This window comes from Eumetopias jubatus, unplaced genomic scaffold, assembly GCF_037043125.1.
Source record: "Eumetopias jubatus isolate StellerSeaLion01/CBP00866 unplaced genomic scaffold, mEumJub1_p1.0 scaffold_3, whole genome shotgun sequence".
In the NCBI taxonomy this organism is placed as follows: Eukaryota; Metazoa; Chordata; class Mammalia; order Carnivora; family Otariidae; genus Eumetopias; species Eumetopias jubatus.
Genome location: NW_028274809.1, coordinates 47,560,366 through 47,581,809, shown reverse-complemented (window position 1 = coordinate 47,581,809; position 21,444 = coordinate 47,560,366). Strand labels below are relative to the sequence as shown.

The 21,444-nt window shown below is 36.2% G+C and overlaps 1 protein-coding gene across 3 annotated transcripts in view; it reads left to right on the top strand.

Annotated features, from left to right (window-relative positions):
* Positions 1–21,444, top strand: part of ITGAV (integrin subunit alpha V) — a 95,102-nt gene that overhangs the window by 56,867 nt on the left and 16,791 nt on the right. For all 3 annotated transcript variants that reach the window (XM_028122404.2, XM_028122398.2, XM_088021621.1), the window contains 7 exons: positions 1,499–1,551; positions 1,957–2,159; positions 6,851–7,042; positions 9,439–9,484; positions 10,840–10,947; positions 12,835–12,893; positions 14,383–14,537. In XM_028122404.2, coding sequence (XP_027978205.1) covers positions 1,499–1,551; positions 1,957–2,159; positions 6,851–7,042; positions 9,439–9,484; positions 10,840–10,947; positions 12,835–12,893; positions 14,383–14,537 — 816 coding nt within the window. The remainder of the gene's footprint in view (positions 1–1,498; positions 1,552–1,956; positions 2,160–6,850; positions 7,043–9,438; positions 9,485–10,839; positions 10,948–12,834; positions 12,894–14,382; positions 14,538–21,444) is intronic.

The following is a 21,444-nucleotide window of genomic DNA, read 5'->3' as shown; positions in this document are numbered from 1 at the left end:
AAGTAGACTCATGGTCCCCAGAAACCTCTTCCCATGTGTGGTTGTCAGGGCTGCCGCACAGCATGGAATGGCCTGCAGCTGACGGGCCAGTTGTGGCAGGGGTGGTTGTCCCTTTGTGAGGCTGTGACTTCTTGACCTCCAGCAGCTTCTCCTGTCAGATGCCCATGTGTGTCTCTGGATCATGTTGTACACAGTCCATGATGCTTTCTTTATTACTCCTCAGCTGTTTTGTGGTTGGGGGGGAATACGGGCTTTGCTTTAAGACAGAGCTAGGCTCTAAATTCTCAGTCTTACTGCATCCAACAAAGGTATATGCCACTGTAAATCCGGTGGATCATTTGTAAAAATAGGGAAACTGGTAACTTCCATATGGGGTTGTAGTAACAATCAAATGAAAACCTTTCAATCCTGGTGCCCAGGATAAAATTTGTCACAGTAAATGCCCTGCTTTCTTTACAGTTTCAAGTAGAGCACCCTGCAAGACTAGGACCTGACTGTAGTATTCTGTTAAATTGCAGTGCAAATACAATACACTTTATACACATGCTCTGATCTTGTAATTGAATGCAGACTGCCCCTTTCATTGTCTTAGTTAACTGAATCAACCCAAAATAGATAATGTAGGAATCTCCTGTATCATTCCCTCCTAATAGCTCCACTAATCAAATTTTGGAAGCTTTGCTAACTTTCCTTTTTTTGGTTTGTTGACTCATTCCTCACCTTAGTTCATCTTTAAACTGTCATCTCTTTTAGTTTTGCTTTGCATGTTGGGCTATCTTTAGAACTTTTCTTTTCACATTTATTTCCAGCCAGGCTGCTCTGTCTGTGATGGTGATGGCCAGTAGTAGTCTCCTGTAGTGGGGGAAAGGACGTTCCTTCTCTCTACACATAATCCTGTAATAAATCCAAAAACATTTGTACTGTGTATAATTCAAAAGCAAAGCCACGGGCAAGTAATCAGTTGAGACGTGAGACAAGAACAGAGTCATTCCAATGTCTTTCTAAAGAGTGATTTCTTGAGAGTAGCAGTGTTTTCACATAGGAAGAGCCAGTTATGATCTATTAATAACTATTGTCTATTATGTTTACTGCATAAACTCCCACTGATAACTTCTTGGGCTCATTTAAAACTTCTGTCCATGACTGTATGTCTTTCTGGTAGTGTGTCTATGTCTGGCACATGTTGGGTAGTAGAGAGAAAGGGAGATAGTAGATTAGGCCTGGGAAGGAGGACTGGTTATGCGTGGACTTAAGTGGGATGTGTTGAAGACACTGTAATGATATACATGGGATATGTTTTGCCCATAAATCTAGGAACATAAAAAAGCCTCATTAACTTGATAGTGTTGGTAGAATAAACAGAAGAAAAGAAATTAAGATTGAAGCACTTTGTGCAGAGAAAAAAAAAACCTTTCTGGTTGATAAATATACCACAAATATTAACTGTCCAAACTAGTTGGATGAAATGTAAACATTTCATTTTCTTTTTGTTATCCAGATGGCTGCATATTTTGGATTTTCTGTCGCTGCCACTGACATTAATGGGGATGAGTAAGTTTAAAAAGATGTTTCCAGGAACAGTTTTCCTCTCATGTTTATGAATGCTTTACTAAAACTAAACATTTTTTTTTCTTTTGTTTCTTTGTTCCCTTCCTGCTAATCTTTCTATTTAAGGAAACAATTTGAAGCAATCTTATCACGAATACGAGAAAACCTCTATGTTGTTCATAATTTCTTTCAGTAGCTTTTATGATGTGAAGGAATAAGATAATTTTTTATGAGTTACTCACGGTTTCTTAAAGGAGTTGGAAGAAGGTTTGAATTTGAAATGATTTTATGCTTCAGTTTGGTTATGAGAGATATGGAAAGAGGGAGACTGAGTTTTGATAAGAAAAAAATTGTTATTAATACATGGAATTTGATCTTGCTTTGGTGACAAAGATTCTGTTCTTTTAGTTACGCAGATGTGTTTATTGGAGCACCTCTTTTCATGGATCGTGGTTCTGACGGCAAACTCCAAGAAGTGGGGCAGGTGTCTGTGTCTCTGCAAAGAGCTTCAGGAGACTTCCAGATGACCAAGCTGAATGGGTTTGAGGTCTTTGCGAGGTTCGGCAGTGCCATAGCACCTTTGGGAGATCTGGACCAGGATGGCTTCAATGGTAAGATCAAAGTTCAGCAATGGTGTGTTCCTAATTTTGTGTCTACCCTCATCTACTGAAGTTCATACTAGCAAATCTTCCTGGAAAGAAGCATGTGATTTACAGTGACACACCAGGTTAAACAACAGTTGCTCTCTTCCGTTAAAAAGCAGAGAAAACTTAAAAAATGGATTCTCCTGAGTTATTATTCATATAGCCTCAAATTAGAATTTTGCAATAGTTAATTTCTGAGAGGAAATCTGCCTTCCCAGGGAGCCCAGTGTAAGGTGGATGATTTTCTCTCTGTCCTGCTTAGCAGCAGCGCCCTCTACCGTCCTGTTTGGTTACAAATGTAAAAAACGCACCCAGGTACGTTGTCAAGGCCATGTTGACTATAATTGTATCCCTCAAAGGTACGATTTGCCATTCATATTTTTAAAGGCATAACTTTGTTGTGGCTGTCTAAGAAACTCTGGAGGAGGTTATAACTCCCCTCGTGGGGGCAAGTAAAAAATATAAGTTCATTGTTTTATTATAGTCCCATTTAATAATTTAATTAATATCTGTAAGTATCTTTAAAAATCAAAGTTGACTTTTATTTTAGAATAAAAGCTAGATTACAAATTATCAAGACTTTTTAAAAAAGAAATACAAAACTCTCTAGAGATCACAGAATAGAGTTGAACTCTTGGTTTTTTGAATAATCGGTAATATATAGGAATATGCCCCTTAAAATTTAAAGAAAGTTATAAATTAAAGAGAAAACTTCAAAAATACAGTTGACTCATATCTTCCAAATAGTAATGGAAAAGTAAAACATTTTTTAGGCTTCAAGACCACTCCACTCCTTCCTCTCAGGTAGTTTTATATCATGCACTGGAAGTGTCATTTCTGAGATTAACCCTTAGATGTTTTCACTGTTAGTGAGAACTACTCACAGAGATGTCTTGCTTCCTAAAATAGAGTCCTAAAGATTTTTACGACCAAGAGAACATAAACCAAATGGAACTGGTGTGAAGTTTAAAATAGAACTTGAAAAGAATAACATAGAACAGATTAAGCTATTACTTATTGATAACAAAACTACCTAGAAAACATAGGGCCAAATTTAAGGTTCTATCTTGAATAAATGTAATGAGTTCCTTTCTGTAGTAGGACCTTTGTCTCTGGGTTTTCTGGGAGATCCTGGGCATGTTTGCTGTCACTTTGTCTTAAGGGTATTCCAGCCACTTTAAAGCAAATTTCCTCAATATCATGATCTGGCCAACATCTCATTCTGCTTTCTGTATTTTTATCAAATGTGTGATCTGTGACTACAACAATTAAAATAACAGATACAAAATACTGAAGTTTTACAAAGATTTTACAAACAGATTTTACTTCTAGAAATGGATACCATAGAGGAGGATTTTGTTCTCCCCAAGTTTCTCCTGGAATCTTATTACCCCAAATAGTAGATTGTGAATGATCTGAGCTGTGTTTATGTAACTATATATACTTACAGATTACATATATATATAGTTTATATATATATAATGAACTGTTAGTTATAACCTGGATCTTTTCTTTGTTCAAACCTTATGACATTAGCCCTTTGTTATGCCCTTCATCTTATATTCCTCCCTTTCTACCGATACCCACTAGGAAACCCTAGGTATCATCAAGAGGGATACTGAAAACAAAACAGTAAAGTTATGTTCTACGATAATGTGCAGTTTTGTCAATACCCCTCCAGAAAGAGGGAAAAAACAAAATAAAAACTGAAATGATCAAAGGAAGAAATCACTTGAGTGAAAAAGTAGGACTTTCCAGACTGAACAGATGTCATCCAAGAGAGAAGATGATTAGAATAAATAAAATAATGAGAAGTTTAGAAAAGTTAAAGATAATTTTTATTAAATGATTTCTCAACACTGGAGTTGTCTTCTGTTGGGAAATTATATTTTGATAAATACATTCTTTTTTTTTTTTTTTAAAGATTTTATTTACTTATTTGGCAGAGAGAGACACAGCGAGAGAGGGAACACAAGCAGGGGGAGTGGGAGAGGGAGAAGCAGGCTTCCCGCGGAGCAGGGAGCCCGATGCAGGGCTCGATCCCAGGACCCTGGGATCATGACCTGAGCCGAAGGCAGACGCTTAATGACTGAGCCACCCAGGCGCCCCTGATAAATACATTCTTAATGCTTATGTCAAGTTAGAAGTTATGCTTACCTTTGAAACTTACAAAAGATAAAAGAAGGACTCTTACATAATTTAAATACTACTTTTCTTTTTTTTTTAAGAATAACAAATTCTTGGCGCTTACTGCAGGCCATGCACTGTTCTAAGGGCTGAAAAGGAGAGGATAAATTAGAGCTCATTCATGTCCTTAAGGAATTTAGCATCACCAAGGGCAATTTTTATGTAAACAAGTAAACATTAGAATGCAGCTGTGGCAGTGTTTGAGATATTCCGGGGCATAATGTTCTTACATAAAAGACGAGCGATCAGCATCGAGGAGGCTGAAAGCAGTTTGTGTATGTTAAGGTATAATTAAGGCAGTTTGGAATGGCTGGCACCTAGGGGCTGTCACAGGCAAGGTGGACACATCCTTGCTCTTATGAAGGTTATGTTTTGTAGAGGAGCCATAGAGTAAACACATAATGGGGAAATTCAGACAGTGATAAAGGCTGTGGGTTAAAACAAACAACAAAAAAAGGCAGGTTGATGTGATAGTACCTAGACAGTGTGAGAGGGAAGAGTGCATGGGTTCATTGTCAGGGAAAAACCTCTCTGATAAGATGATATTTCATCTATGATTTGGATAAACAGAAGGAGCAAAGCTTGAAAAGCTTTGGAGCAAGAGCTGTTAAGGCAGAGGGAGCAGCAAGTATAAATCCGGAGATGGGGACTAGCTTGGTAGGTTTAAGGAGCAGAGGAAAAGACCAGGATTGATAGGAAGGGTGAGTGAGGGCTAGAACTGGGCGGTGGGGATGTGGGGAGTGGTGGTGGGATGGACAGACCAATCAGGTTGTGTTTAAATGCTCTGGGAAACAATTGAAGGGTTTTCAGAAGGAAGGTGACATGATATTAACCTTTGGCAGATTTGAGGAGAGTGGGTCTTAGGGGCAAGAACAGAAGTGGGAGCCACGTAGGTTGCTTTAGGGATCCAGGGAAAGGATGAGAATGGCTTGTCTAGGATGGTACCAGCAGACACAGGGAAGTGGACATAATTATAATATATTTCAGAGTTAGAAAAGGTCATGGTGACCATTTTTTTTAATAAGAATTTCAAACTTCTTAATTTGTGTTATCTTAATACAAGTTGAGCAAGATTGAAATGAAGTCATAACTTTCAAATTTCCTAGCCAGACTGACTTCTACTTCAAAAACAAAACCATGTACATAACTAGAATTTTGAGAGCTGGAATGAACCTTAGATGAACCTTTTGACGTGTCCCCTTCTTTCCATTTTAAGAATGAGGTATTTTGAGGTCCAGAAAGGTTAAGTGATTTATCCAAGGTAAGACCCAGAATATCTGACTCCAAGTTAATGTCATTTCCACACAGCTTTGCTTGAATCTCCTTAAATTAGGTTGTTGCTTTTGAATAAAGAATATGCTACTAAACTTTAAATCAGTATTTATTGTGATAAATGGGTTGTATGAATACAGGTTCCCCCACCACCACCACTATCCTGAAGTGTAGAACCTTCCCACGAAAACCTTTTATAAGCAGAGGGGCGCCTGGGTGGCTCAGATGGTTAAGCGTCTGTCTTTGGCTCAGGTCATGATCCCAGGGTCCTGGGATCGAGCCCTGCATCAGGCTCCTTGCTCAGTGGGGAGTCTGCTTCTCCCTCTGCCTCTGTCCCTCCCTCCGCCTTGCTCATGTGTGCTCTGTCTCTCTCAAATAAAAAAATAAAATCTTTTTTTTTTTAAAGATTTTATTTTTATTTATTCATGAAAGAGAGAGAGAGAGGCAGGCAGAGGGAGAAGCAGGCTCCCAAGGAGCAGGGAGCCCGATGCGGGACTTGATCCCAGGACCCTGGGATCATGACTTGAGCCGAAGGCAGACGCTTAACCATCGGAGCCACCCAGGCGCCCATAAATAAATAAAATCTTTAAAAAAAAAAACTTTCATAAGTAGAAATGGTGTAAAGTGAAGAAGCAACTATCATTAATTTATATGGAAAATTTTTCCAGACCCAAAAAATTTCCCAGACCCGAAAAGGAACCTGTCCCAGGCTTTTGTGATACCTTAGGACACACCTTGCTAATGGATGCAAAGAAAAGTTGAGCTAAAGTACAGATGCTCACACAGTTCAGTGCTATGGTGGTTTGAGGCTGAGATGCTGGATGTAATTCCCCGGGAAAGAGCTTAAGGGTGCTACTCTTGTTGCTTAGGGTGCACTCAGCCTCTAGACAGGTTCATTGCAAAACAAACGCTGAATGCTATTTTGGCTTTTCTTTGTAAAAGCGAATCCTCTTCAGATTTCTTTCAATTAGCAAAACAGGTACTAATGTAGGTCCTACCTAAAAGCAAAGTGGTGTTAGGGGAATGTTTGGAAAGCACAATATGTCTGTATTAAGATCTTCACCATGTAAATAATAAGTAGTAAGACTTCCTTCCCTCCATCCTTGCCCTCCCACTCTCCGTCTTCTTTCCTTCTCCTTCCCCTTCTCCTTGTTTTTACTCGTCCCAAATCCCCTCTCCCCTCTTTTTTTCCCCTACAGATATTGCAATTGCTGCACCATATGGGGGTGAAGATAAAAAAGGAATTGTTTATATTTTCAATGGAAGATTAACAGGGTTGAATGCGGTACCATCTCAAATCCTTGAAGGGAAGTGGGCTGCTCGGAGCATGCCACCAAGCTTTGGCTATTCAATGAAAGGAGCCACGGATATAGACAGAAATGGATATCCAGGTGCTTTCCTAGAAATATATAGAGTTTCTTAGGTTTTTCAGTCCTAATAGAAATAGTTTTAGTTATTGCTCTCTTGATTTATGTTATGAGTCATTTCAACTAAATACGTCAAGTATTGTTCATATCCCTGCTATACCGAAGGTACTGTTCTCGTCACTGAAGGGGGTTTGAAGCAAAGATAGCTCTATTTCCTGGCAGCTTCCAATATAAAACTCATACTCTGTTTCGTCTTTTGTTGTTCCTAAAATCTGTAATGAAATGTCAGAGAAAAATGTTGTAGAAGCTAGAAACAAAAGCTGAATGTTCATTCTAACTTTTTAAATGTCTTTTTTTGTTTGTTTTTAATGGTCTAGCATTTTTATGGACTTGACTAATCATTGTCATTTAAAAAAAAATACATTATCTCATTTAATTCTCCCAGTAAGGCTGGTGAGGAATATAAGCCAGCTCATCTCTTTATTACACCATTTTATGGATGAGAAAAGAAACTGAAAAAAGTGATTTGCCTGAGGTTTGCCTGTGGGTTTGAACCAGGACAGGAAGGGAGGCCTTTTTCTTTTCTTTTTTTTTTTTTTAAAGATTTTATTTATTTATTTGAGAGAGAGAGAAAGAGAGATAGAGAGCATGAGAGGGAAGAGGGTCAGAGGGAGAAGCGGACTCCCCGCTGAGCAGGGAGCCGGATGCGGGACTCGATCCCGGGACTCCAGGATCATGACTGGAGCCGAAGGCAGTTGCTTAACCAACTGAGCCACCCAGGCGCCCAGGGAGGCCTTTTTCTAGCTCTTACGTACGTAGGAGTATTATAATGGATCTGGATCATTTTGGGTCCATTCTTTAAATGAAATATAATGCAGAAGAATTGGTTACCTTTATTGTTGAAACAGTTCATATGAGCCCAATATACAAGTGTGTTGAAGTACTTTTAGAAATAGGACAGGAAGTTCATTTTTACTTGTTAGTGTTATTTCAAGAGATTTTTTTGGTTATTTATGTAATATATTTGTTATGGAACATTTAGGAAATACAGCAAAGCATATCTTTCAATAATTTTTTCCAGTGCATTCATACAGTTTTTTAAAAGAATAGAAGTATGCCTTAGGCACTGTTAATAGCATATTTTATTCACTTAAAATCAGGAATATTTCCCCGTACTATTAATTATTCTTCTGAAGATGAATTTTATGTTTCCCATTCTATTAAATGTCTGTATCATATCTTATTTAACTTTATGTTTGGACATTTATATCCATGCATGCAATTCCAGGGCATATCTCTGATTATTTCCTTAGGACAAAACTCTAGAATTGCTGTCAAAGATATGCACTTTTTTAAAAAAGTCTCTTGAAACATATTGTCAAATTACGATCCCACTCCCTCCAAAAGAAGGTTTCACAACTTTTTTAAGCACTCACCAGAGTGATCATTTCCCCATATTTTTGCCTACACTGAGGGTCATCTGTTGTTTCTTTTAAAATAACTTTAAACTACATGATAGGTGGAAAATGTTACTTTGTTCTACTTTATAACTTTTAATTATTAGGGAGGGTAAGCTTTTTTATTTATTTGTATATATATTTACTTTCGTGAATTTCTTTTTTTCCTTTTTTTTTTTTTGCTTTGTTTCTGTTGGGATGTTTTTTTCTTTCCTTTTTTTTTAACTTGTGGCAGTACCTTCTAACTCCTTAACATGTATATATTTTTCAGTTTGTCACATTTGGTTTTTGTGCATAAAAAAGTTCTTAATTTTTATGTAATCCAGTCTACCGATCTTTATGGTTTCTCATGTATTTTTTGCTTAGAAAGGGTTTCTTCAGATTTACCTTGGGTATACTATGAGATAGAGCTCTTATTTCATTTTTTCGTAATCGTGAACCTGTTGTTACCAGCTGCATGTAAAAATTAATGTATTCTGTTCTTGTTAATTTGAATGCTACTGCTATTATTCTGGTATTCTACATATATGTAATGTGCTCTTTTTGGGTTTTTTGGAACAGTGAAAAAACTTATAATGAAATTTAAATTTATAATGAATTTTATAATGAAATTGTAAAATCCATAGGCACCTATAAAACTTTTTCCTCTGAGGGGTATATATATTTGGTTGACATGCACTTCCTTATTGTTGCTAATGTTTACGAAGTATCTATTAAAAAAATACTCATCTACCCAGATGAAAGATTAGTTTTATGATGAGTGTTTGCCATTCAGTGATCGCTTATTTAGAGTTTTCATATGTTTTCACCTTTTCGATATTATCTTACAACCACTTAATGAAGAATAGTTTTGAAACTATATCTAAATCTTTATTTTATGCACTGAAAGTTTTATAGAATGGTATGTGAATTAAAAAACATTATTATTATTATTATTTACATGTTTTTCTACTCTCTTTTAAGACTTAATTGTAGGAGCTTTTGGTGTAGATAGAGCTGTATTATACAGGTGAGCATGTTTCCATCTCCTGTAATATAGGAATATTCTGAATTATTTGGCAGTTTTATAGTTAAGTCCAGTGTTTGAATTTAAATTTAATTTTCTTGAAGTAATGATGAAATTTGTTTATTCTTTCAAGTCTTGCTGCAGGCAAGTAGCATTTATACAAGGAAATCCCAAAGTAGAGAAAGTTGTAGATTTTTTTAATTTAGAAAAGCATTCAGATTTTTCCCACTTTGTTCTTTAAATTGTGTTAAAAAATATTCTCCTGCATTTTAAATCTCTTTAACATTTATATGAGTTTACATTTTCTTCTAAAGAGGCAAGAAATTAACTTGATGTTATGCCACAGCATTCTGTGACCACAAGGGCAGTATGTAATGACTCCCCAAAACAGTATTTTTATTATTAGAGCAATATGTATAAATCCACATACCTGTATTTCTCAGCTTCATCTATGTTCCCAGTTATTCTCTATATTTAATCAATTCCCCATGGTTTAGGCTACCATCTGGCATCACAAGTAGATTAAGGTGTTTACACTTCCATGGGATGTGTTTAGACATGCCAGGATAACTAACATTAGTTCTGGGTAATGGAATTTATGTTGGCCAACTTGGCGCCACCTGTGCGTTCATATCGATTCCAGGATTTATCATGATTGAGATAGGCACCCTGACCTGAGCCTACTCGAGTTTTATACAGTGTTTAAATCTGTGCATCTGAACTTTGGAAAACTATTTTATCATTTCAGTTTTTTAAATTGTTATCAAAGAATTAATAATGCATGTAGTAAAAGCTCAAGTAGTACAGAAAGGGCATAAACAAAAAAACAAACTTTATCTCATGTCAGTTACTAGTTTATGAGTATACCCTACCAGAAACATTCTGTGCATTAAAAAATTGTGTGTGTGTGTGTGTGTGTATGCATCCTTTGTACATCGTGGGTTTTTTCTCTCTCATATAAAAATGATATCTTGCATATATCTTAAAGATTATCTCATATCCATCCACACAGATGGATTTATGTTACTCATTTCCTCTCCTGTATTGCGTTGCATTAGGTAGACGCCCCACGACGTGTTTAACCATTCTGCTGTGGTGGACTGAGTTCAGATAGGTTGGCCAGTTGTCCCGCTTTGCCTGGAACTGAGGGATTTACCAGGTCATAGGACTTTCAGTGCTAAAATCAGCACAGTCCCTGGCAAACAGGAATAGTTTGTCATTCTGTGTTTAGGTTGTTTTTATTCTTTTTGCTATGCTTTAGTAAACATTGCACTTATATATGCAGTGAATGTAAACCTAATAAAATGCTTAGGTCACTCTAACATTTCAAATAATTTTTTTTTCTTTTCTTTAACCAGGGCCAGACCAGTTATAACTGTAAATGCTGGCCTTGAAGTATACCCTAGCATTTTAAATCAAGACAATAAAACCTGCCCACTGCCTGGGACAGACCTCAAAGTTTCCTGGTAAGGGCATTAGTTTAATAATAGTTATTATTGTGATTATTGGTGTGGTCATTATGAAAACAATTGAAAATGAGGTGGGGAGCTGAAATGTTGGTACAACAGTTTCTGTGAGTATACTCTTTTCATAAATTAGATTATGGAAATATTCTAAAGTAGATATGTAGAAGGCTCTAGAAATATGCTACAAACTAGTATGAATTTCATTTTAAAAAAATGATGCATGCTCAAAGGAGAAAAAGCTAATAAGATCTCCGAACTCATTTATATTTAATTCTAAACAGGCCCATGAACATTTTAATTTTTAAAAGATATCTTTTCCAGATTTAATATCTGAATAGCTGCATGAAAAGTATTATATATATTTAATCTATTGTATAAGTAATATCTCATCAGTATAATATGCTTGTTCTTTTACTTGTTCCCTTACCAGTTTCTAAAGGAAACTATAATTTTTTTTGTAAGTTTCACGTCAGAATTCTTCTCTAGTCCAGTGTTTTGCAAGTCTCCATTATTTGTATGCTATTTTTTGCTACATTATATGATTTTTGCTGTATTTTCATTCTACCTGTATTTATAATTTTAAGTTTTTTTCTTTTCTTTCTTTCTTTCTTTTTTTTTTTTTAAGTAGCCTCCACGCCCAGCATGGAGTGCAACGTGGGGCTTGAACTCATGACCCTCAGATCAAGAACTGAGCTGAGATCAAGAGTTGGACTCTTAACTGACTAAGCCACCCAGGCGTCCCTAAAGTTTTTTTTTTTCTCTAAATTGATTCATGTTTTACTTAAAAACATTTAAAAATAAGATAAACCCAGTACCTTTCTCATACATATCGAAATAAGTATTAAATTAAAAAATCTGACCCATTTACTAGTAAAATTACCATGAGTACTCTACTTTTGGAGAACACTGTTCTTTATGTTCCTTGGTTACACAGGAAAATCAGAGAACTTCTGACAAATGCAGGGTGGAATGATTGGAAGCTGGGAAAATTTTACTTCAGAAGAGCTAATGAAAAAATATTTTTCCTGATTTTGTTTTTGAATTATTATAGTTTTTAAAGACATTTTTCAAAATTTTATTTATTTCATTGGATTGCATTAAAAATTTAGTAATATTTTTCTTAATTTATATTGATTGGCAATGAAGTTGTTTTCAGATTTTGGCTTTAAGTTTTACTTTCTTCCCCTCACTCTGCATGCCCCTGTGAAGTTGCTAATAATATATTTTAAATTATGCAAATAATTCAAAGGCTTTGAATACACTAAGCAGTAGCTTTCATATGTTTTCGATTATGGCACATAGTATGAAATACATTTTGCATCATAATCCACTAAAGACATGTATAGAATTAAAACAAAAGTTCCATGAAATCTTATCCTTCAGTCAATTTTATTTATTTGCTTTATTTCTTTAAGATGGTGGCTAACCCAACCCATTAAACTAATTTCATAACCCATTAATAAACCCACTCACAATCCATTAATAAATCATGACAGACACTGTTCAAGAGGAGCTCTCTAATTAAAGGAAGCTTTGGTGGAGATTTTTAGTAAGTGAGATGTTATTTTAAATCTGGTTGGTCATTTCCCTCATTGAGATTTATCAATAGGTTCTCTAAATGTGAGAGGAAGTTAGGAGATTCTTTTCTTTTTCTTCCTTTTTTTTTTCATCAAGGTACCATGAAAGTAAATGTGCTTAAAATACCGAAGCATGAGTTAAATTATTCTATATAGTTTCATGTTTCAAGAATAATGTTAAGACATGAGAAAAGATATAAAAGGCTTCACTATATAAACTGTCTTAGAAATGGGAGATTTGGGGGTGATTTATTCAAAAATATGTCTAAACTGGATTATAGGATTTGTATATATTTTTATTTTTCTGCAGTTTTAATGTCAAGTTCTGCTTAAAGGCAGATGGCAAAGGAGCACTTCCCACGAAACTTAGTAAGTGTTCTATGGAAAAATTATATAATGATTCTGTATCTGTAGCTCAGAAAGTATTTTAAGATATTTGAATAGTTAACACAAGTAGTTGTTATTGTTGTTCTTTGACTATTATGTTTAAAGACACTTAACATTGCCACATAATTAACTTATTGACTTTTAAGTTAATTCAGATAGAATACATATTTATTTATTGACATTGTGAACAAAGTAGCCCACTGAATGGTAAATATGGCCTTCAGAAAGTTAAACAGTTACCAGTGAGAGATAAATGAACTCTAGGGGAAATGGTATTACTGTTTATAAATAGATGATCTACAGAAGAGTTGGTATTTTATGTCTTAAAGAAGACCCCAGCAATCTCAGGAGTAAAGGTGCTTTAGAAATGATGGAAGAAGAAGTCTGGGCCACTAAATTTAACCCACATGGCAAACTTCTAACTTGACTCTTGCTTTCCAAAAAATGGTTTATGTGGTCCAGAGAGCAAGGTAGGAGAGCTAGGTGATAGTTGCCAAAATTTGTCATTATGTTACATGTGACAGTGCTGAGAAGTAATGATAAAGCAGGGGAAGAAGACTGAATCTTTTGGGTATGTGTCTGTGCATGAAAATTCACATAGAGGAGCAAGGTGATGACTTTTCAGTAGTACAGACCCGAAGGAAGTGAAGGACCTAGGGGATGTCCAGAGGAGTATTTTGCAGAGGAAATGGCAATTTCAAGAGGCCTGAAACAGGAGTCTGCTTACTGTGTTTGAGAAACACAAGAGGGCAGTGTGGATGGGTGGAACAGAACTGGAAGCAAAATAACCCTGCGTTCTCACCCAATTTTGGTCTGCACTCTTACCCACTTTGAAGAAACTATTTAAAGAAGGACTGAATCTTAGAAGGAAGTCCCCCTAACAGCTGTGCTTCAGACTATTGGTTGTACATTCGTTTTAAGATAATTCTTGATCCAGTCAACTTTGGTCACCCACTTCATGAGGGACATATTTGATAATCTGATATGGCAGCTTCGATAGAAGTAGTAGTTGCAGGTGATGCAAACTGTTTATTCATCATAATGTCTAATAAAATGGTATGGGTACATATTAGTAAATATTTCTTAATTTCAATCAGCAAGAAATTGCTGCTACTTGCATTAATGGTGGAAGTCTTAGTTCACATACATTTCATACTCTGAACTTCTTCCTCGCAGCTTAAAGTAAAAGAAAAAATTTCCTTTTCATCTGATAGTTATTTTACTACTATCATTATCTATTGTCTGGATTAATATATGACATTACTTTGGGGATTATTGGATTGATTATTTACTCTTAAATATTCAGAATTAATGTTATAGTCTCACTACATTGTATAGACATTTTTAGTGAATTACAAGGAAATTACTTCTTAAGTAATAAATATCTCTGTTTACATGAAAACTCTAGGTATCTAGGAGAGATAGGTGTCCATAAAGATTACGTTAGTTATAAATCCTTTGGTTTGTATAGACTTCCAGGTGGAGCTTCTTTTGGATAAGCTCAAGCAAAAAGGAGCAATTCGACGAGCACTATTTCTCCATAACCGGTCACCAGGTCACTCTAAGAACATGACCATTTCAAGGGGGGGACAAATGCAGTGTGAGGAACTAATAGCATATCTGCGGGTAAGAGATACTTTTCTGTTTCATTATCTTTTACATTTTACTATTTTTTTAATCTAAATGAGTTTCACTGTGTATAAAGCTTTTGGTATTAAATCAAAAAGAAAACACTGAAGAACACACTTGAGAAAATTTGACTTTTTAAAGTATCAAACCTGAGTAATGGATTTTTGCTCATGGCAAACTGGATATTCCAAATGGCTGTTCTACAACAATCCTACTGAATAAATTATAACAAACATATTTCTTAAATATCACTAGATTTTCAAAACAGAAAAAAAATCTCCAGGGTCCAAAAAAAGAAGCAGTCAGTTAAAAAAACTACATTGGCAAAATTTGACTTGTGAGTTGTATGCGAATATGTGAGCCAGAGTGGCTGGGGAAAGGATGAGCAGTAATTGCCCCAGAAGAAACAATTTTAAACCTGCAAAGGCTTGAGGTGTTGGAATTATCAGTTACAAAATACGAATTTTTATAAAATGTTTAAAGAAAGAATAAAACTTTTAAAAAGAATACAAAAACTAACGATGTAGGGTGATTAACATAACATAATAATAATAAAGAATACAAAAACATCAGTGGAGATTTGGAAGACAACATAATTAATAGACTTACATAGAATTTAACAGACTTATATAGAATACAAAAATTGACCATATATGGGTCACAAAGGAAGTTTAAACAAATTTCAAAAAGTTGGAATCATAGAAAATACACTGTTTGATCATGGTGCAATTTTTAGAAAGCAATAACAATAAAGATAAATTGGGAATTAGGAATTGTGATTTTAAATAACTTACGGATCAAAAAAGATCATAATGGAAATTTACTTAGAAGTGAATCATAATGAAAATTTTGCTTATCAAAATGTGTGGGATGTCACAGAGGCAGAAAATAAAGTAAATGTATAGCCTTAAATGCTGTTTAATTTAAATGAAAGATTGATCAAGAAAAAATTGAAGGAAAACAAAAAAAATTGTAACTCCACAAAATAAGGAATTAAAAAGGGACATAGCTACAGGTGAAGAAGGGATAACAGTAATAGAATATTATAATAACCTTGTGCTAAGACATAGAAAAACTTAGACAAAACAAAGATATTCTTAGAAAATTATAACACAACTGCCATAAGAAGAAATAGAAAACCTGAAAAAGCCATTTAACCATATAAACCATTCTAAAAATTGAGTTGCCAGTTAAAAAACTTTACACCAAAGGAAACACTAGTCCCAGATGGTTTTATAGGCGATATCTACCAAACCATGAAGAACGAGACATTCCAATATTAAGCTCTTTGAAGGGATAGAAGAATAGAAAATATGTCCACCTTAATTCTATGAAGCCAGTGTAATGATACCCAGAAAGATGGGGGATAGTCAAGCAAGAATTTCATGCCAGTCTTTCAGAAAGACATAGATGTAAAATTACTAAATCAAATATAAGCGAACTAAATCCTAGCAGTTTATTAAAAAAGATAAAATAAGTAGAACAATTTTGATTTATTCTAGGGTGGGTTAACTCAAAAATATAGAAGTATAGCTTAACACATGAATAAGACTGAAGAAAAAACACGAACGTCTTAAATATAGGAACAACTTTTGATTAAATTAAATAGCTCTTCATGATTTAAACAAGCTTCAAGCTGGAGGTTTTCCAAGATGGCAGAGGAGTAGGAGACCTGAGTTTTGTCTGGTCCCAGGAATCCAGCTAGATAGCTATCAAATCATTCTGAACACCTGTGAACTCAACCGGAGATCTAAGAAAATAGCTACAACTCTACAAATAGAAAAGCAACCACTTTCTGCAAGGTAGGAGGTGCGGAGAAGTGAATCCAAGGCGATATATGGGAAGATAAATGGGGTGGGGGTGGGAAGGGGCCTCCGTAAGCCAGCACAGGAAAGTGATATAGGAGCGGAGTGCAAAATCAGAACTTTTAGAAGTCTTCTCTGGTGAGGGATGTCCCTGCCTGAAAGGTGTTCAGGTAGCAAATCAGGGTAGAACCCTAGGCAGGGCGGTGTGGTCTCAGGATCCTCGGAATCACAGGAAGACCAGGGGTGCTGAGTGTGGCAAAGCTCCCAGGCATCGGAGTGGGGAAGCCAGCTGCAACCAGTGAGCCCAGGAGTGGGCTCTCAGCTCGGGGTTGCCATAAACCACAACCACAGCACGGTCTGGCAACCACTCTCTAAGCAGGGGCCCAGCAAGCAGAAGAACCCCAGCAAAAGTCCCTTCTCTCCCCAGGAGGAGTGGAGGGGAATGGTGCAGGTGCATGCTGCAGGAGTCTGCAGGGTTTGGACACTCCAAACAGGGTCATGTGCCTGAGATGGAAATGCTCAATCACAGGCTGGGTGAGCACAGAGGGTGGACAGAGACCAGGAAGACAAGGGTGGTTGTCTGTTTTTCCCTGAGGGTGCACTGAGGAGTTCAGGGTGCGAGCTTTTGGCTCAAGGGCTGGAGATTGGGAGGCGGTGTTTTCATTCTCATCCTCTAAAGCAGCGCAAAAAGCCTTAGGGAACAAAAGCCACATAGAGAAGTCGAGAGCCACTTACTCATTCTGGCCCCCTGGCAAGGGTGCTGTAATTCCGCCTCAGGGAAAGACACCTGAAAATCAGCACAACAGGTCCCTCCCCCAGAAGATCTGCAAGAACATTGAGCTAAAACCAAGTTTACGCAGATCACACAAACTGCAAAACTCCAGCGCTAGGGGAAAAGAGTATATAGAATTCATGTTTTTTTCTCATGATTCTGTAGTCTTTCAATTTCAATTATTTTCTTTTTCTTTGCAACCAGTTTCTTATTTTATCAAGTCTTTTTTTAAGTCTTCTAATTTTCATTTTTACAGTTACATTCTATCCTTTCACTGTATTTAATTTTACTTTTGTATGTATATATATATATATATATATATATATATAAGTTTTTCTCTCTTTACAATGTTGGGATGCTGTTTCTTCTAACAAACAGACCAAAATACACCCAGGATATAGTGTATTGCTCTGTTCTGTTCACCTGTTTATATTCTTTCTTGTTTTCTTTCCTTTTCTTTTGTCTTTTAATTTTCATTTTTAGTTACACTCTATCCTTTCAATGTATTTAATTTTATTTTTGTACATATATAAGTTTTTCTTTACAATTTTGGGATCTAGTTCTCTAGCAAACAGACCAAAATACATACAGGATCCAGTGTATTGCTCTGTTCTCTTCACCTGTCTGTTTATATTTCCTCTCTCACTCTATTTTTTTAATTTTTTTTTTCAATTTCAGGTCTCTTCTGATTTGTTTAGTGTATATTGCTCTGGGGTCGTTATTGCCATTTTAGTATTTTGTTCTTTCATTCATCTATTCTTCTCTGGACAAGATGACAAGAAGGAAAAACTCAACTCAAAAAAGAGAACAAGAGGCAATACTAACTGTCCGGGACCTAATCAGTCAGGGACCTAAAAAGTATCATCTTACAATAAGTAAGATGTCTGACCTAGAGTTCAGAATAATGATTATAAAGATACTAGCTGGGCTTGAAAAAAGCATAGAAGACACTAGAGAATCCCTTTCTGGAGAAATAAAATAAACCTAATCAAGTCAAAATAAAAAAGGCTATTGAGATGCAATAAAAAATGGAGGCTCCAACTACTAGGATAAATGAGGCAGAAGAGAGAGTTAGTGATAGAGAAGACAAAATGTTGGAGAATAAAGAAGCTGAGAAAAAGAGAGAGAAACAACTACTGGATAACAAGGGAAGAATTCGAGAGATAAGTGATAGCATAAAGTGAGACAATATTAGAATAACTGGGATCCCAGAAGAAGAGGAAAGAAAGAGGGGCAGAACGTATTTTGGAGCAAATTCTAGCTGAGAACTTGCCTAATCTGGGGAAGAAAGCAGGCATTCAAGTCCAGGAAGCACAGAGAACCGACCTCAAAATCAATACAAATAGGTCAGCACCTTGACATATAATAGTGAAGCTTGCAAATCTCAGAGACAAAGAGCAAAAACAACCTTAACCTTAACCTACAAGGGTAGAAACATTAGACTGGCAGCAGACTTATCCACAGAGACCTGGCAGGCCAGAAAGGACTGGCATGATATATTCAGGAGCTAAATGAGAAGAGCATGCAGCCAAGAACACTTTATCTGGCAAGGCTGTCATTCCAAATAGAATGAGAGATAAAAACCTTCCAGGACAAACAGACACTAAAAGAATTTGTGATCACCAAACCAGCTCTGCAAGAAATCTTAAAGGGGATCCTTTAAGCGAAGAGAGAGCCCAAAAGTAACAGACCAGAAAGGAACAGAAATTTGAACTCAATCACAAGAGAAAATTGGGAGAGAACTGAAATAAATGGAGGCTAAGGAGCATCCTACCAAAGAATGAATGGGTCAACCAGGAAATTAAAGAAGAATTAAAAGAAATATGGAAATAAATGAAAATGAAAACATAACTGTTTAAAATTCTTGGGATGCTAAGAGGCAAGTATATAGCAATACAAGCCTTTCTCAAGAAACAACAAAGGTCTCAAATATACAACCTAACCTTACACCTAAAGGAGCTGGAGAAAATACAGCAAATAAAGCCTAAACCCAGCAGAAGAGAATTAGTAAGTATTAGAGCAGAAATTAATGAAATAGAAAACAAAAGAGCAGTAGAACAGATCAATGAAGCTAGGGGTTGATTCTTTGAAAGAATTAATAAGATTGATCAAGCCCTAGCCAGACTTATCAAAACGAAAAAAGACCCAAATATAATCATGAATGAAGGAGGAGAGATCACAACCAACACCAAAGAAATACAATTTTAAGAACATATTATGAGCAACTATATGCCAACAAATTAAGCAATCTGGAAAAATAGAATGCATTCCTAGAGATGTATTAACTATCAAAACTGAAACAGAAAGAAATGGAAAACCTGAACAGACCTGTACCTGCAAGGAAATTGAAGCAGTGATCAGAAATCTCCCAACAAGCAGGAGTCCAGGACCAGATGGCTTCCCAGGAGGATTCTACCAAACATTTAAAGAAGAATTAATACATATTCTTCTGAAGCTGTTTCAAAAAATAGAAATGGAAGGAAAACTTCCAAACTCATTCTGTGAGGCCAGCATTACCTTGATCCCAAAACCAGACCAAGACCCCACCAAAAAGGAGAATTACAGACCAATATCCCTTATGAACATGGATGCAGAAATTGTCACCAAGATACTAGCCAATAGGATCCAACAGTACATTAAAACGATTATTCACCACAACCAAGTGGGACTTATTCCTGGGCTACAAGGGTGGTTCAGCATCCACAAACCAATCAATGTAAATAAATAAATAAATAAATTCACTACATAAATAAAAGAAAGGACAAGAACCATATAATCTCAATAGATGCAGAAAAAGCATTTGACAAAGTACAGCATCCTTTCCTGATTAACTCTTTTCACAGTGTAGGGATAGAGGGAAGATATCTCAATATCATAAAAGCCATATACAAAAAGCCCACAGTGAATATCATTCCCAATGGGGAAAAACTGATAGCTTTTCCCCCAAGGTCAGGAACATGACAGGGATGTCCACTATCACCACTGCTGTTCAACATAGTACTAGAAGTCCTAGCCTCAACAAAAAGAAATAAAAGGCATCCAAATTGGCAAAGAAGTCAAACTCTCCCTCTTTGCAGATGACATGATATTCTATGTGGAAAACCCAAAAGACTCTATCCCAAAATTGCTAGAACTCATATAGGAATTCAGCAAAGTGACAGGATATAAAATCAATGCACAGAAATCAGTTGCATTTCTATACACTAACAATGAGCAGAAGAAAGAGAATTTAAGGAGTTGATCCCATTTACAATTGCACCCAAAACCATAAGATATCTAAGACTAAGCCTACCCAAAGAGGCAAAGTATCTGTATTCAGTAAACTATAGAACACTCATGAAAGAAATTGAAGAAGACACAAAGAAATGGAAAAACATTCCATGATCATGAATTGGATCATGAATTTCTGCAAAGAAGACACACAAATGGCCAATAGACACATTAAAAGAAGCTCAATAACATTCGGCATAAGGGAAATACAAATCAAAACTACAATGAGATACCATCTCATGCTGGTCAGAATGGCTAAATTTAACCACTCAGGAAATGACAGATTTTGGCGAGGATGCAGAGAAAGGGGAACCCTCTTACATTGTTGGTGGGAATGCAAGCTGGTGCAGCCACTCTGGAAAACAGTGTGGAGTTTCCTCAAAAAGTTGAAAATAGAGCTGCTGTATGACCCAGCAATAACACTACTAGGTATATACCCCAAAGATATAAATGTAGTGATCTGAAGGGCACCTGCACCCCAACGTTTATAGCAGCAATGTCCATGATAGCCAAACTATGGAAAGAGCCCCAATGCCAGTCGACTGATGAACAGATAAAGAAGATGAAGTCTATGTATATATCAGAATACTACTCAGGCATCAAAAAAAAAAAAAAATGAAATCTTGTGCCATTTGCAATGATGTGGATGGAACTAGAGGGTATTATGCTAAGTGAAATAAGTCAGAGAAAGACAGTTATCATATGATCTCATTCATGTGGGATTTAAGAAACAAAACAGAATCATAGGAGAAGGGAGGGAAAAATAAAAGAAGATGAATTTCAGAGAGGGAGACAAACCATAAGAGAATATTGATCAGGGTGAGGGAATGGGTTAGCCTGGTGATGGGTATTAAAGAGGGCACATTCTGCGCGGAGCACTGGGTGTTATGCACAAACAATGAATCATGGAACACTACATCAAAAACTAATGATGTAATGTATGGTGATTAACATAATAAAAAATTATAAAAAAAAGTATTGATCATAGAAACAAACTGAGGGTTGCTGGAGGGGAGATGGTGGGGGATGGGGTAACTGGGTGATGGACATTAGGGAG